Source organism: Pungitius pungitius, chromosome 21, assembly GCF_949316345.1.
Source record: "Pungitius pungitius chromosome 21, fPunPun2.1, whole genome shotgun sequence".
Lineage (NCBI taxonomy): Eukaryota > Metazoa > Chordata > Actinopteri > Perciformes > Gasterosteidae > Pungitius > Pungitius pungitius.
Genome location: NC_084920.1, coordinates 12,405,146 through 12,422,057, shown reverse-complemented (window position 1 = coordinate 12,422,057; position 16,912 = coordinate 12,405,146). Strand labels below are relative to the sequence as shown.

General features: G+C 49.7%; 2 protein-coding genes across 4 annotated transcripts; one reads left to right on the top strand and one right to left on the bottom strand.

Moving 5' to 3' along the window:
• The first annotated feature begins 1,222 nt into the window (after positions 1 to 1,222).
• LOC119213031 (tumor necrosis factor receptor superfamily member 13B) lies at positions 1,223 to 4,409 on the top strand. Its single transcript, XM_062559871.1, has 5 exons — positions 1,223 to 1,278; positions 2,115 to 2,234; positions 2,344 to 2,469; positions 2,714 to 2,962; positions 3,482 to 4,409. Exons 2-5 carry the CDS (start codon positions 2,120 to 2,122, stop codon positions 3,739 to 3,741), a joined length of 750 nt encoding a protein of 249 aa, XP_062415855.1. The 5' UTR covers positions 1,223 to 1,278; positions 2,115 to 2,119; the 3' UTR covers positions 3,742 to 4,409.
• Positions 4,410 to 5,451: 1,042 nt separating this feature from the next.
• usp22 (ubiquitin specific peptidase 22) lies at positions 5,452 to 16,809 on the bottom strand. Of its 3 annotated transcripts, XM_037463056.2 has the most exons (13): positions 16,194 to 16,754; positions 13,641 to 13,773; positions 11,565 to 11,678; positions 11,370 to 11,471; positions 10,275 to 10,441; positions 10,008 to 10,155; positions 9,557 to 9,659; positions 8,361 to 8,516; positions 7,737 to 7,863; positions 7,562 to 7,653; positions 7,343 to 7,405; positions 6,901 to 7,050; positions 5,459 to 6,808 (listed from the first exon to the last, which is right to left on the bottom strand). In XM_037463056.2, exons 1-13 carry the CDS (start codon positions 16,311 to 16,313, stop codon positions 6,766 to 6,768), a joined length of 1,518 nt encoding a protein of 505 aa, XP_037318953.2. In that variant the 5' UTR covers positions 16,314 to 16,754; the 3' UTR covers positions 5,459 to 6,765. The 3 variants fall into 3 exon arrangements, with proteins under 3 accessions (XP_062415854.1, XP_062415853.1, XP_037318953.2); XM_062559869.1 differs by having other exon boundaries at positions 5,456 to 6,808; positions 11,370 to 11,678; positions 16,194 to 16,803; XM_062559870.1 differs by lacking the exon at positions 8,361 to 8,516 and having other exon boundaries at positions 5,452 to 6,808; positions 11,370 to 11,678; positions 16,194 to 16,809.
• Between the last annotated feature and the right edge of the window lie 103 nt (positions 16,810 to 16,912).

Below are 16,912 nucleotides of genomic sequence, written 5' to 3'. Positions count from 1 at the left end.
CACATCACACGCCGCATCATCCACGTCCATCACTCTTCTTCAGTACAGCACGACTGCATGCGGTGATAACGGTTTGAATTGTTTACTTGGCAGAACCAAATTCCCATGCTGCGAAACTAAACTAACACCTTTAGTGACTCGTCAGCACAGAGGTTTCCGGTGGCTTCGAACAGCTGCACGGTGGCTCCTGCGGTGCGTCGTTTGAAACCAGAAGGCTTTGCAGTCGAGTGTTTTTAACGATCTGCCACCATGGTCATCGTTGTTTAGTTCTAATCCGAAGAACCAAAATAAATCGGTGTTTCACGGTTTCACATCGATAACAAAGTGGCTTTTGGTGTCGCATACTCCGAGCGCGATAATCACTGTGGTCTCTGTTCAGTTTGACTCTTATGTTAAACACAAACAACAGTTATCACTGTATGGCGCGGTTTGTGAAATGTATTTATTTATTTGAATCCCCCCCCCCTCCGTAAGGTGGACTAACAAAGTCAACTGTGTGAAATCAAGTGGTGGCAGTGATTTCAATTCAATATACGGCCCTCTCTGAAAAGGACTGGTTTTAAACACTGCTAGATATTTAGACACGCGTTAAGCGCTTCAGCGAAACCTTCTTGCTCGATGACATGAAACTGGAACGGGCAAGCATTGACGGCATGCAGCTGTTGTTAAAATATGCACCATGTAACAAAGGATCAAATATCTGACCCAAATATTTAAGCAAATAGGCAAGAATTAATACATTCATGTGTTCCCTTCCTTTCAAGGTGGACAGTTAGAAAAACTGCCACTCAGGAGGAAAGATATTCTAAAAGTAATCTATTGAAGATTTTCAACTCAGCAAGGACACAACCTCAAAACTCAAAGCGGTAGCTTCAATACAAAAAGATGTTTTTTAGATTTAGAGTATTATTATTTTCCTGTAAAAGAATAAATGAGCAAACTCTCAACTGCAGAAGGTCAAGCGTGTCATTGTGAAAAAGCAAGTGCCCAAGGGGCTGTGTCTCTCTGTGTGTGTGTGTGTGTGTGTGTGTGTGTGTGTGTGTGTGTGTGTGTGTGTGTGTGTGTGTGTGTGTGCTGGGTAGGTGGGAGTCTCCCCACACACAGGGGTGGGGGGGTGGAGGGGGGAAGTCCCGCACGAGGCGGTGCGTGCGTAACCAAATGAGCTACCAATGCTGAAATACAGGCCTAGCCCCCCTCTCCCTCCTCCACCACCCTCACCACAACCACCACCCCCAGCTTCAGACCAAGGAATCTCCCAGCGCACCTCCATCTCCGCAGGTGAGTGCTCCCTCTAAGCACCCTTTTCATCCCCCTCAGTGGGTCCCAAAGGGACGTTGTGTTTTGACCGTGGTGAGGAGAGAAGCCTCCTCTTCTGGTTCGGCAACCGCGAGGGTAGAAGCTGGTGGAGGCTACACGGCTGGAGCCTCCTCTTAGAGCAACAGGAACCACAACGGACATAACAGGTGCCACACAGGCACCCCTATAAGCTCTTCTCAAACTACAGGGGAAGAAAAAAAGCACAAAAGACCCAACATCGAAGCTAAATGAGTCAACTCAACTTCATCAGGGTTCACGTGGAAACAATCACACGTTGTGTTTTAACAACAGGAGATGCGTTGCATGTGTTTGACGACAACGGCGCGCTAGGCAGATGATCGCACTGTGAGAACCACCCGGTGGTTTACTGCAGGGCGGAGAGGGTTCGAGTCTGTGTGTGGTTCACACTCCGCTGACTCAGCGCTCAGCGGAGCGAAGACGACTGTGTTCAAGAACTAAACACATGATTTGTGAAAGGTTGGTGTTTTGTAGCACCAGCACGCCGACGGTCCTCTATCTTTGAGTCCCTCCACTTTTAACAGAAGAATCATTTTCAAAAAGCAAAGCGCAAAAGAGGCAGGATGTGGGACGCCTACGGCAGATGAAATGTACAATATGCTTCCGATACTCATCCCATGTATACATGCACAGTGTGGTGGACTGTCATTTCCCACCAGCTTCCTGTACAGCAGGAGGTCGTTACGAATCACTACATGAGCAGAACGTGGATTATTGTACGTCTTCTCTGAGCACTCTCTTCCCCCCCCCCCCCCCATCTCTCTCTCTATGTACCTCAGGGCTAATGGGTGAACGCTGCCGTCCGGGTTATTACTGGGATGCTTTGATCAGAGAATGTATCGGTTGTCAGGCGGTATGCGAGCCACCACAAGTCGTCGCCAGATGCGCCGGTTACTGTGGTGAGTACGCACCTAGACGGAGGGACACCCGCGTTCAACTCCACGGTTTGTGCAAGGTGAAGTTCAAAGTTCACAGAACAATTAGTCAAATGTGCTTCTTCTGCGTCAGAGTCGGCACATTGTAAAGCACGGGGCGGGCACTACTACGACATGCTGCTGAAGAAATGTGTGCGGTGCGCTGAGGTGTGTGGCGGACATCCTGCAGAGTGCTCCCAGCACTGCCACAGTATTAGCAGTGAGTATTGACCCCCCCCCCGGACCCTCAAACTCTTGTTAGACCCGCTGCCTGATGACCTTACGTAACCGCGAACGTTCCTAAACCCGACCATCTCGCCAGCCTCAATGATCCTTTGTGTCCTGTCACCTCCCTTCCCTTAGCTTCCCAACAAAGGAACAAAATGCCCTGAAAAATACCTGCTGTTTTGCCATGAAAGGTCTTTCAAAGCTATTCCTCACTTGCACCCCCTCCTCCTCCCCAGCGCCAACACCCCGTGTGACCACCAAAACGCTACTGGTTCAAGGTGGTGCGCCGTCAGCCTCGGAGGACTCCACCATCGTGCTCTACTCCCTGCTGGCCCTGAGCATGATGCTGCTGTGCACCAGCTTGTCTCTAGCCTTTGTAGTCTTAATGAGGCGAGCAAGGGCCAAAACCTCCGATCCAGGGCCGAAGGGGGCCAACCACCAACAGCCGGGCCAGGACGTTGGCCAAGCAGAGGGAAGGCCCAAAGGTTTGTCTAACCCTAACCCCTAACCCTAACCCAACCACCAACAGCCGGGCCAGGACGTTGGCCACCAGAGGGAAGGCCCAAAGGTTTGTCTAACCCTAACCCCTAACCCAAGCTGCAGGTCTCTGAGCCCCACCTCCAGCATCCGGAGGCAAGGAGCTTCGTCTTCGAGGACTGGCGGGCTCATCGCTCACACTTTAGTTGGCCAAGTGGAGACGCAAGCGTGCAGTTGGAGACAGTGTTAGCGAACGAGTTGTTTCACGAATAGCCTTCACGGGCTAACCGGTCCCCAGGGGACAGCTAGCTCGTCAGACGATAGCAGGTGGCTTCGGCGGGTGGGTCTCCAGGCGGAGAGTTTAGCTGCAGTCCACCAATACCAAAGCCTGCTCATTAATGTACAGTGGTCCCCCATCTGTCCCCCTCAGACACGTCTTTTCTTTCATTCTCTTTTGCATTTCCAAGCTGCTATGTCTCCAAATCGAATTGAAAAATAATGCGGCGTGTTGCTCTTGGTTTCCCCAGATCTGGTTACAAATTCCACAAGGGCCACCACAGACCGGGAGCCACCATATGACCCCAGCCCCACAGAGACCTGCGCGTGTGTCCACTGCTTCCCCGACCTGAAGTCTCTAAGCCAGGGCAACGACCGGCCACCAGCAGGACCCTTCTCATTCTACCAGCAGGCGGTCCTCCACCAATCCGCTGTCTCCCAGCGAGGGCCTGTGTGGACCGAGGACAACCTGTGGAGCTCTCGGCTGGAGGTACAGGAGGAGGCTGTATGAGGCTCAGTCAGAGCCTCGCGGGACAACTACACACGTGTCCTCAGCTCACAGGAGAAGATAGTCCTCAGTCGCAGTAAAACGCACACTCACGAAAATGGGAGATTGAGTTGACTTCAGATGTTGTCCTATCCTTAATGGCGAGGGCCCTTGTGTGTCCATCGGCCTCTCGTGAGGTTGACACACCATGAACGTGTGACTGCCCGGTCCTGTAGGATTGCAGCCGCCGCTTCACTGAATCGACGGGCCAGAGATCACTGACCCCCCAACGAGAGGCCGATGATCGCATTTTCATAAGCGATACTTTCAGAAACCAGATCGCAGGAAGGAGGCTCTGATCTCTCTGCCTCTCTCTAAATGGATGTTGCTTTTCCACATGAATAAGTTCAACACCACACGTTTTTTTTTTTTATAATTCTATAAGTAATTAGCAAATACTGGCTCAACTATGTTATGTGTACTGGCCCAACTGTTATATGTATGTGTGTGTGTGGGGAGGAAGGGGGGGGGGGGGGTTATGGATGAATCAGATTCCCCTTATACTTGTATTGACCACAATGAGGAAAAATAAAAGCTTGACACGAGGAACATCAGGGGTCTGTTTCAAGAAGGAGCTTCCACAAACCGAGTCAAACCTAAACTCTGAGTTGATTTACCCGGAGATGGGAGTTTTGGACCGTGATTAGAGCCAGAGCAACACGCTACTGCAGCAAAAAGACAGAAACGTGGGAGAAAACTGCCGCTCTGGTCAACACTTACGTTCCAATATAGTGCTGTCAGTTAATATTTAATGTACACACCAATCATAATCTATACGTTTTACTAATTCCCAGTGGGAAAATTACACTTTTTACACTCTGAATGCACTACACACAGGCTTGAAATACACACCATGCTCCTATTTAATCACAAGAATAATATCGCTGGTAAAAATTGGTACAATAGTATTGGACCTATAATTTATTTTATTCAGGTGCATCCTGTGGAACTCCTCTTTACTCTCACTGGTTTGTATCCAGGGAATAAACACGTTTAAAAGACGTTTCACCCCTTTCTCACGGCTCTGCATACAGTAGCTTTACTAATATTGTATCACCGATGTTGTAAAGGTAAAAATGTGCTCGGATGTGAGAGCATGTCCACGACGGGTGACTTTAGTTATATGAGGACGGGTGAGGTCAGGGACATATTTGATGGACTGTGAAGAAAAACAATACCGTTCAAACAAAAGTAGTCATCTGGAAACGACAATATATCTAATCGGGGCCTCAATATTCTCTTCACACCCTGCGAAGTAGAACCGCTTTATCAACAGGATCGTCCAGAAAGGGACGTGCCATGTTCCATAAAACACTTTTGTGTTTAACAGAACAGGATCTTATTTTGTTCATATGTGGAAACTGCGCTAAAATCCGCCTGATTCAGAGTGTGAATGAATGAGGAAATGAAAGCGAGCTGTGTCATTGGCTGACTGCTGTCAGAGGGAGGAGCCTGTGAAAGAAACTCAAGGTTTCTTTAAGAAAACCTGCTCCCGACCAGGTTAGGTTCACAGGCTCAGTTACCATAGCAACTGACCCTCATCTCAGGGTTAACAAACTGAGTTTCCACTAAACACGCTTCTTAAAACTGACCCCTGGGGAGAAGCTGATGAAATGTCGGGCCAGTAGTTCATAGTATATATAATATAATATATATGTATAATATATATTTAGTTTGAGTGTCTTTCCATCACTGTGTCCAGTTCTTGCAGTAGTTACGTGTGTGTGTGTGAGGAATGACTGACTGGGTTGAGTTTCTTCTGAATACGACCCGTGTTTCGGATCCAGCGATATATAGAAGAACAAAAATCCAATTTGAGGTTTCACCATTTAGTCTCTTATACATACAAAGTGCACATACTTGTCAACATGTGGAAAAGAAATCCCAACAAACTGCGATACCCAGCTCAGACGGCATGCTGAACGTAAGTACTGATTCAGTACAGGAACATACGATACATACGTGTGCATACACACACGCACAATAGATTTTTTTTGTCTCTCATTTTATCGCGTAATAACACATTTTATACAAACACACCTACACTGAGCTCTCTCTCTCTCACTCTCTCACACACACACACACACCTGAAATAGCATCACAACAAAGTATATGCAACATGAAAAATATGCCTATTGAACACCAAAACATTTGACAAATTGAAGACAAACTAAACAGAAAAAAAACGACAAGTGAAACGAAGCCGTGGCGACAGGTTGAACACCATCAGCACCGTATTGGGTGTTTAAAAATTAATTTAAAAAAATGCAGACGGCACAATATAACAAGGAGAGAGATTACAGTTACACATGTATAAAAATAGAGAATTCACTGTCATTTATTTCCTTGTGACTGTCGGAAGCAGCACGAGAGGCAGAAGAGAACAGATCCTGTGCGTACTTTTTTGTAGAAGTATTCCACTGACAACCACAAGCCCACAGTCAATGAGTGGAATCAACTGTCCCTTTATCTGATGCTCATAACCCCCCCTCCTCAACAGAAATGCATAATAAGACAACTTGAAAAATTTGGTCATTTGCAGGAGTGTGGTTGTGTTAGATGAGTGTGTTTGTGCCCATCAGGAAACGGCTTCAGGTGAATGGGGGTGAGAGAGGGGGGGGGGGGGGGGGGGGGAACCCCCGTGACTTACTAGACGCAGCTGTGCGAGCACAAAACGTGGTGAAGAACAGCATTCGTGATCGAGTAAACCTCAACAAAAAAGGCGGAAAACAGCCTCGCTGCCCCTTTGTGTGTCTCTGAAACAGAGGGACGCGCCGCTGTGCCAAGCAGGCGGTCAATCCTTCTTCAGCCCCCCCCCCCCCCCGACTTCAAGCAGACCAAAGACAAATCTCCCACTTAAAGCTCTTGCATTCAGGTTTTGTCCCCTCTGATGTGGGATTAGCATGTAGGGAGGGTGAGGGATTGTGTGTCTGTGTCCACGCCTCCCTCAGCACGCCGTTTACCTTTCCTCGTGCAACTAACCCTCGCTCACTCGTACTCCAGGAACTGTTTGTGATAAAACAAAAGATACCTGGGGAGAAAAAAAAAGGGAGGCCGAAAGGTCACATTGCAGCATCGCTAATAAGACAAAAAAAAATTTAAAAAGGGCAAACTGTCGCTCACCCTTCACTGTCCAGCACGTCCTTGATGCTGGCCTTCGTTATGATGGCGTCGTCACATTTGAACCACTGGTCCTTGTGTTGCCGAATGAAGGTGGTGTAGTGGCCGCTCTCCAGCGTCCCCTGGTGGTTCACCACTGCAAACAGACTGTACCTGGAACAGGCAGGAAGAGAGGCTCAACCAACGGCACGAGCGCTGGGGCGACACACACCTCGTGCACGGCCAGGATGAACATGAACACCTATAATAGTTGCATTTATGCCAGATGGAACAGGTTTGATACTCGTCTTGTCAGAAGTTGAAATTAATTCAGTTCAGAATCAGCATCTGTTGCTACCCAAGACCCCCCGCTGTGTTCCGGTGAGGCCTGCTGTCAGTGGAGTCACTCATATGACCCCCCCCCCGGACTGTGGGAGGGGTGTACTGGTTCTCCTGTTGGCCTTACTTGTTGTCATTGTTGAAGGGTTCCAGGCTCTGCTGGTACTGCCCGTTCATCCTGCTTTCTTTGCTGAAACACACGTTAAGAAGTCAGTCAGTGACGGTTTCAAGCAAGAGTGTTTCCTTTTTTTTTTGGCGCCACAAACCCAACCAAACAAGGAGGTGGCATTTACTGCGGTGTGCTCCTGCTCTTCCTCGGCACTGAGCGGATGGAGTTCACGCTCACCTGGAGGCCATGAACGGCGTCATGTCCAGCTCCAGCGGGAAGGACACGTAAGTCGTGATCTTGCGCCGCAGTTTGGCCGAATGCTCGAACCTCTGAGAAGGAACAAGGAAACGAGAACACCGCTCTCATAACCGACGTCCCCCAAAATGGATCCGGGGCGAGGGCGGAGTCTTACTTTGACGTGAAAGCAGGCCACGATGGGCAGCTTCTTCATGGTCAGCTGCTTGGTGGACTCCTGGTAACTATGGCAACCGCTGCACTTGATCTTGGCGCTGCTGCCAAGGTGCTCTGGCCGGGTGAACCTGGAATGGAGAGGATGAGATTTAGTGTGTGTGTGTGTGTGTGTGTGTGTGTGTAGGCTCATTGATGATGCTGCTGCCTGGGGTCTCTGGCGGATTAGTTTGCAGGGAACTGTGTTTAACTTGAGCACTTTGATGTGTTAATTCTGGGAACTAGCTTTAGATCGTCTCTTAAGGGCCCGACGCACTAGTGTGGGTCTGCTGCCCTACTTTTTGCGCCGTGTCTGCATCATCGTCAGCTTTTCGGTCAAAAATAACTGCTTCTCATTTCAGCTAAAATCAAGTAAAGAAGCAGAGCGCAGGTCTTTATACGTCTTTGAATGCTGCTCTCTGGCCAGGTGTCAGGACGTTGTCATGTTGTCATTGCATATACACGCATGATTTATTCTGGATGGGGGGGGGGGGTGAGACTGCACTTGTTTCTTCCTTTTCTGAACTGTACGGCAGAAAGAAGATGACAGACACAAAGTATTGCATTTCTCTCTAAAGTGATCATCCACCTGCGCAGGCAGTCCGTGAGTGTCGTGGCTCCGGTGGCGTGACTCTCCCCGTTAAGCGCCGAACTGTCTCCGGGGCTGAGGGGCCAGAACGGAGTGGAGGAGCCGGGCAGGTCCAGGCTGATGTCCCAGAAGGGGTCTATGGTGGTGGAGACGCCACTGGGGAGGGAGACCGACGGACACACATATCTCAGCTTGGAGGCGCCGCAGTGGCCCGACTGCGCGGTGACAAGAGTTCACGTCATTGCTTTCATTCAGACAGACATGCAACGTCGTCAGCTGACACATCTGGGATGTGAAGATAACTCTGCTGAACGTCCCTTGGAGATTCACACTGCAGCTTAGCTCTAGCCATTTAAAACTAAGAATATGAGCCAAAATGGTCTCCTCTTCAAATAATAACCTCTCTACCATGGTAAAAAAGGTAGAAAGATGTTGACTACTGACCGTCTGACCCGGAGTGAGTGACTCAGAAATAGTGCGGTTACATCTGCTTGGAGTATATCTGCAGTGTTTTTCCTTTGGGTGGAGCTGGCACCATGTTTGGCTTACATTTTAAATGGAGTGAATAATGTATGAATCAGCAGAAGCTTTGCAGCAATAGGGTTTCCTTTAGAGGCCCGGTCTCAGGAAGAACTCCCCTCAACATCCAAACACAAACTAAAAAATGTGACACAAATATCATAAAATCGGCTCTACACTTCTGCAAGAAATACAATTTAGACTTGAAGCAAAAGCACAGTGCTTCTTGTAGCAGTTCAAATGTAGGGGCGTTTTTTTAATTAACTAAAAGGGAGTGTTTTGAATTGGGGCGACAGATTATTCTTAAGAGCATCTCCACACACGGCGAGGCATTTGACCACCAGGTGGCACTAGCGATCAGCTCTGCACTTTGTGTGGCTCTTAAGCTTAAGGCTTTTCTCACTGTTGCTGCAGTGGAGCCGGTCGGCTGTGCACGTGAGGGACGCACTGACGGCGCCCTGCGAGGCCGAGGGGGTCGCGTCAGGGCAGGGAATCAGCGAGCTGACCGAGACAGTACGAGTGGCGGCTCGCTGTTAACACGACGCCACAGTACCGCCGAGACAATGGAGTAGTGTACGCGCCCGTGGCTCCGTTCCATTGCGCTTTAATCCCTTCGTTACGGCAGGACCGAGGACTCCATGATTGACGTTGGGTCTCTTCCGAAGAAGCGCACTTACTGGCAGACTTGACAGGTGACGTCAGACTGCAGGCCCCCCGTGAAGATTTGGTCGATGATGCAGTTGCAGTGGTTGGGGTTGTTGGCTTTCTTCCCGTTGTCGTCTGTGTGGAGTCAGACACACACACACACACACACAGTTAGTGTACCGTAGCATCTCAGAAAGTCGTTGCATCCCTCTTTCTTCTCTTACTCCTCGATCCGCCTCTATGACACACTCGCCGCGTTACACCCCGCGTCCTTCACAGCTATGTCTCTAAACAGCGCGTGTGGCCTTCAATAATGAAATTGCTGTTTCGCTTCATCCGATTAAAAATGTGACCGAAACAGTTGGAACAGCCCTGCTTTGAAAGAAGGATGCTTTCTGATGTAATGTGTCGAAGATGACAGACACATGCCGCCACTTCCGGACCCGTGCGTGCGTGCGTGCGTTGTGCCCGTGTGCGTCCGACCTTTGCAGTGTCTGTGCAGCACATCCAGCGCCGCGATGAGGAACTCGTGGGCGTCCTGCTGCTCGTAGCCGGCCAGGTGGCGGGCGTGGGTCCACACTAGGTGGAGGAGTCGGAACGGGATGTGCGGCGACCGGTGGCCTGAGTAGAACTTGGGGAAACGAGGCGTGTGAGTGTGTGCGGGGTGGGGGGGGAATATTGCACTCATCCAATCGCTCTTCTGGTAGCCAAAGAGTTCTTTGCGAAAGCCCAAAAAAGGGGAAGGGCTACCTCTTGGAAGAGCTGCGACATCTCGCACACCAAACAGGAGTTGCTCTGCATCTCGCATTTGTGTCGGTCGGACAGGAAGAAGTCGCGCAACAGCGGGGTGTGCGTCAGCGCCTGGACGATGCAGTTCATGAAGCACGTGTTGCCCAGGTTTATCAGCCCCCGCAGGCCTAGAGGGTCAACGGGAGAGACATGAGAAGCGAGAAATGGATGAGTGGGTGGAGAGGAAAGAGAGAACGAGCTGAAGAGATAGATCTTATTTTATTCTTTACAGCTACAGCGAGGCATCTAAGCTGCAATGCTGTTAACTGTCCAAGTCACACACACTTCAGTGAAAAATGATGTCCTGAGGCAGCGTTGGCAGCACCGTATGCGGGGAAACCCTTGTGAGATTACTGCAGACAACCCCCCCCCCCCTAAACACACACACAAAGGGAGAGGGAGGAATAGGGCTGAAGGGGAGACGGTCATGTTTCCAGCCCATAGTCTCCACCGTCCTAGAGACAGTGACAGCTAGCACAGTTACACGCACACGCGCACACACACACACACTCCTAGTAGTTGCTGTCGCTTCAAATGCGGCTTTTCTCCAAAGGCGCTATTTGCCTAATTGCCGTCACCGTAGGTCACCGCGGACGTTTCAGTGGTCGAGTTGCTAGGAAACAGCTTAGGTCCGTGTCAGCTGATGTCATTCACATCCACTGCTCGGGGAAACAAACCTGGGCTCGTCTGGAATGTTCAGAACTGTGACGTGGTGCTCAGGATGTTGTTGTCGTTCTTACCTTGTGAAACATTAATCTCTCTGAAAAATGCCAATCACATTTTTGCATAGCTTGGAAATTGTTTTATTTGAAAGTGTGGAACGTTTCGAAACTGCATTGACACATCTTTCGTCAAGATGACCCGATTCCACAAAGGTTTAAAGAGGTGCTTTCAGGTTCATTTCTGGCACTTTGAAGTACATTTGGTTTTTAACTGACCTAAAAAGTCTGCTTTCACTAAAAGTGCAACCCAGATTGACTTTCAGCTCTTTGCAGCAACACAACCATCCTACATGATCCTGGTGCGTGTGTGTGTGAGAGAGAAAGTTATACGAACCAATAGTACAGTTGGAGGTGATCCTCCTTCTTTTGGGATTGTGGCGGAGCAGCTCCAGTTCCCGCTTGGTGGGCTCCCAAGTGGAGTACTTCTCCCCTACACCTGGAACACACACACGCGCTGTAACACTCACCAGAGACATCATTCGGCTTTCACATAAAGTGTACACAACGGTGTGTGTGGTATGTGCCGTACCTTGCATTTTCCAGGCTTTCCTCTGTTCGTCTTTGGCAATCTGCTCCATGTCTTTGTCATAAATGTAGTCTTGGCACACAAAACAGTAAATCCCTCCATAGAGCAGGTCAATAGCTAGAAGGACAGGAGAGGGGGAGGGAAAGAACAGATAATGCATAAGAAAGTGTGTTCGACAGGGAGCCAGTCTGTGTAACTACTCAGGCATCCCACGTTGCCATGACGCCTTGATGCCAGGAATCCTGGCTTATCTGCTGACAGCGATTTGTTAAAACCGTCCAGGAACATTGGGGAGACTCCCCCACAGAGCCGCAGAGAGCCTTAAGGAGTCAACTCCTTCCACTGCCTACTCTCCTCACCTGCAGCTACCTGTTTGCTGTTGCCATGACAACCCGCCTGTCTGCATTTCCCGGGCTGACATCCTCCACAGGAACTGAAAAACTAAAAAAGGAAGCAAGGGGGAGGGAAGAGGGGAACCGAGAAGAGCCGGAGACGAGCCCAGTGCTACGGGTGCAAACAGCATTCAGCAAATAGCTGCAAGTGGATGGAACAGGAGAGGAGGAGGGGAAGCAGGAAGGAGGAGCCGTGTAACTAGTGGAGGATAATTCCACTGGGTTCATTGAAGACAATTTAATTACCTCCTCACCAGACTGCCGAGATCTGTCCCTTTGTCACCCTGCGTTTCTCACTCAACGATTTGTCTTTTTGCACCATTTGATTGATTGAGCAGTTAACCTAATTAAACACACCATTACATGAGGAGGAAGGGGGGGGGGGCTAATGCTGAGCAAAAGAGGCTCCCTCACACAAACAAACTTCACGGCAGAGCGCCGCAATGCATCCGCAGTGCATCCGCAGTGCATCGCGCTTCACTTCGCTCAGAGCAGCCTAGTTCTACCATGAGGGGGGGGGGGGGGGGGGGGTCTGCTTTCCGTCCAGTGGTCTTAAAGACAACACGAGGTTGCACAGATGATGGACTTCTGCATCTGTATGCATCTTCCACCTAAAAGATGCTGTGCCTTTTCACCCTGGCCAGCCCAACTTCTTAGCATGACTGAAGTGATATGCATTGGAATCCATGTTATTATGACACCGTATATATTGTGCAATTTATCCACCTGTATAGACATCAATGCAGCAGCGATAACTCCCCTCACAGCGTGAATACAGTGATCTACCTTGTTTGCGATTCCATCGGCATCCCTCTGCACCCTGTGCCGCTCTGCTGAATATCCGCCCCCCCCCCTGCGCCCGAGGCACCCCCAGACGCACTGAGGCGCTTGTGTTCGTCGATTCTCTCGTCACCCAACTGTAAAAATCCACCCTTCTCTGGTTCAGACAACACACATCTCTCCCACTCGCCAACGAGGAGCGACCTCGCTAAGAGCTGTGGTGAGAAACGCCTTCTTTATGTTGTCTTTTAAAAAGGAAGGTATTATATTTGTGTGACAGTATTGAGAGGCTGGCAGTAGAAATGGGGAAGGGGTGGGGTGGGGTGGGGGGGTATGAGAGAGAGAGACAGAGGATATGCAACGCATCGCAGACACAGGAGGCATTTTCTAGGAGAGAATGTCTCAACAAACACAGAGCAGATTATTCCTGTGAGTCCCGTATGTGCATCGTTTCACCTCGTCTCACCTGGAATAGTAATAATCCCATTGAAACACGGGGCGGGGGCCCAACTCATTTCTGCTTCCCCCCCACCACCCTGAATGTTTCAGAAGAATCCAAAAACAGGGAGAAAAACAAATGATTAAAAATTGGCGACCATCCCCCCCAGCCCTCAACTCTAATGGGCCCCGTGACACTGAGTGACCGAGTGGCCCCCAAATCCTCCGCCTGCAAGTTGCAGCAGGTCGCACGATGGCCGCGCTCTCTGTTGCGTTCGATATTTCGCCGCTTGTTTGGAAGCATCTCCTTTGGTCCTTCAAGCCGCCTTTGTTCTGAGAGGAGTGCGTTGGCTTGGTATCTGTTTAGTGGGCAGGACCAGCTCATGGGGGGGGCTAATTGCAGGTGTGGGGGCCCGGTGTGGCCCTGGAGCTACGTCTGCACCAGAGTGTGTGTGTGTGTGTGTCGTACCCAGGTTATGCCTTTTGCTCTTGGCGTGTTCGTGGATGTGTTTTTTGGCAAAGCAGGCGAAGAAGACGCAGGAGAGGCAGGAGTGGAGTCTGTTGAGGTGGGCACCACACATGTGGCAGATACACGACTTGGCCTGTGAGGAAAGAAGGAGGGGGGGGACAAGAGGACATTATCACAATTGTATTTTACTTCTCAGATATTTGTATTTAGAAAATATAAAACTCCCTTAAACATGTTACGATAATATTCATGTTGTATCTCAACAGCTTAATGTACAAGAATAAAATTATTATAAATTATATTTATTTATTTTAGCATGACGACATGGACTTGATTCTTATTCCAGGCACATGCATCCCTCCGTGCACAAGAGCTTGGATTGTACATGAATTATGAAAATGTATCAATATGCAACACTGGTTTCTCACTCATTCTTCCAAATGCCAGTGTTACAGTTCTATTCCCGGAGACGGTAATGTCCGTCCATCGTCCACGGTCAGTGCACATACGGAGGCGTTATGGACACAGTCGTTCTGCTTAAACAGACGTGTAAGTAACTACAATGGGCCCCCGGCCCAAGCCCTGTTCATGTCACATTTCTGCAGGGCGCTGAGATGACAGCGACGTCCCATCTGTCGGCAGGACGATACGGGAGAAGAGCAGCGGGAGGTAATGGGCCGGAAAGATCCCGCTTCGTAGTATTAGTGAGGATATTATCTGCCCGGCCGGATGCAACAACATCCGTCTCGCCCGATGGAGGCAAAGGCTTTCCCTTTGTCCAGCGGAGGGGGATTAAAGGGGACATTCCATCAAAAATACTGTGCCGTCATAACGGAAATAGGACAAGTGACGTTTGAACAACTTGCACGTTGTTCTGGGCTATCCCTGCAGCCACAACATCAACCCCCCCGACTTTGGATTTGATCTTCACAGAAAGCGAATGGGAAGTCGTTCATTGACCTTCTGGCTTTTTGCCAGCGCTCGGGGTGCGAGATCCATCGGGCCGCTCCTGCAAGGGTCCCACTTTTGTGTTGCTGAACCGAGTGGAGTCAACAGCCGTGGCGCAGAACAACAGGAGACCGTCTCTACAGGACTTGGAGAGGAAACAGTGCTGATTCTGTCAGCTCAAGAGTGCTATTGGGAAAACATGTGGACCTTTACACGGTTTCTCGTGGTGATCCGGACATATTTTCCTGCAAAGACCAACTATGCGGCCAAAGACTAACACCATTTCAAGTCGATCCTACAAGGTAGCCCAATAGGTCAGCAGAGAGTGAAGTGAATGATGATATTTCTCCTTCAAAATGATAGGACAGAACTGTCGGATGCCCTCTTTTTCCCCCCGCTTGGTGTAGTGAGAGATGCACCATGTTTCACATTTGTCCTCTGTAGCCAGTTAACCGGAGGGAATACAATCGTGGAAGCAGCAACAATAAAAGAAGGGTTAACACATGTTGCCCCTGAGGATATTAATGCACAGTAAGCTTATGGGTCCTGGGATTTGCTCCCATTCTAACTCTAACACACACACACACACACACACACAAATGAATGCATATGCTGGGTGGTAATGAGCCTCCCATTTGAATGGGCTTTCTGTGAGACGCATGCCTACATTGTACGAACATGGCCCCGGGCAATGAAAATATGGTACCAAGGAGCATGTAAAGCACTGTAGGGAACGTGAGCCCATCTGCCAGCATTGTCTGTGGAGTTGGGGGGTGGGGGCGGGGGCAGAAAATCAGGCAATCACAACAGAAGGAGACACTGCAAATATTGAACACCATTTATTTCAGTAAACACGCCCCCTGGGCTTCTAGCTTCCCCTGATCCCATGGCAGATGACAGGGGACAGGGAGCTGTCCCAGAGCACATTAAAATGCCTGCGTGCATGCATCTTGCGCGCAGACACACACACACACACAAACTCACAATAATGATACGAGCATAACCGGCTAATATTTCGCACATCTGCGCTTTATCCGCGTGTTTTGTGGATGTTTGTAGTATGCATGACTCGATAAATTGTGTTGCATTCTCTAGAAGAAAAAACACAAAAGGACATTTTGCGAAGAAAAAGCAGGCTGCCTGGGCACACATCCTGCTGCTATTGATGCATCCGTTGTTTTTTGTTTGAGGGGTTGAATGATAACACGCCGAGAGTATGCTTAAGTCAATTCCCCCCCCCCCCCAAACGAGGGAATGCCACCGTGAAAGGCAGACCTGCGGTGTGCTGGTGCAAGGAAGTGGAGCCAATGCAAATAGATGCTTTCTAATGTTTTATGCGGTCTCTTCGTTTCTTCTAAGCTAACGTCCGGCTGTGCGGGGTTAAGCGGGGAGTTCGGTTCAGTAACGAGCCAGTCATGTGTTGTTTGTTCTGCACTCTGGACAGTGCTCAGATTTAGTATTTGACTGGGTCGAAACTACTTGGGCATTCAGCGTGTTGTTTCGAAAGGGCTCGGCTCACACACTAACAAGCGCGCGTGCACACGCACACACACACACACACACAAAAACGCGTTAGGATCCACGGGTCCGTGCGTCCCTCGTTACCTTGCGTTTTCTGGTCTCGGCTGAACCGCTCCACACGAAACACTGATAAATGACCCTCAGGTTCTGCTTCCAGTTGTCCACTTTGAAGCCGTTGACATGAGGGCAGCCCGCGGGACTCATGGTGGTCACAGCACCCGGCTTTGGTGTCCTCCGGGCGACGAAACCTGCTCAAACCCCTCAGCGCGGACCCAGTCGAAACGGGCTGGCGGGCTAGCTTGCCCGGTTCGTTATCCACCGATTGCGTCGTTCCGGCTAACTGGTCATGGTTGCAGTAACGGATACAGGCGCAGTAGAAAACTAGAATACTATTTGTCATATATCGCTCTGTTGCAAATAAATGCTAATTTACTCATGTCAACAGTAACGCTGTAAATGAAGCTCTTCGCGTTCGATTAATTAACCGGTAGATGTTAGCAAGCCGGCTAAAGTTGATTAGCACTGGAATTTCAACAGTAGCTTCCACGGTGAGTGTCGTCAAGACCCACCTCATTCATAACGAGCGAACCAATGAGGAACGAGGGCTGCGCATGAGTGGCGTGTGCCAGCTTTCTTTCTGCAATGAAGTCCCGCCCCAATGAAGGGGACGCTGCGAAGTTATTGGCGCGATAGTCCAGCAACCCGCATCCGTCTGTGAGAGGACGGTCATTGGCTGAAACATAAACCAGCTTCATCGCATCAATCAGATACGTTAGGGTTATAATGAGAAAATAAAAACTAGA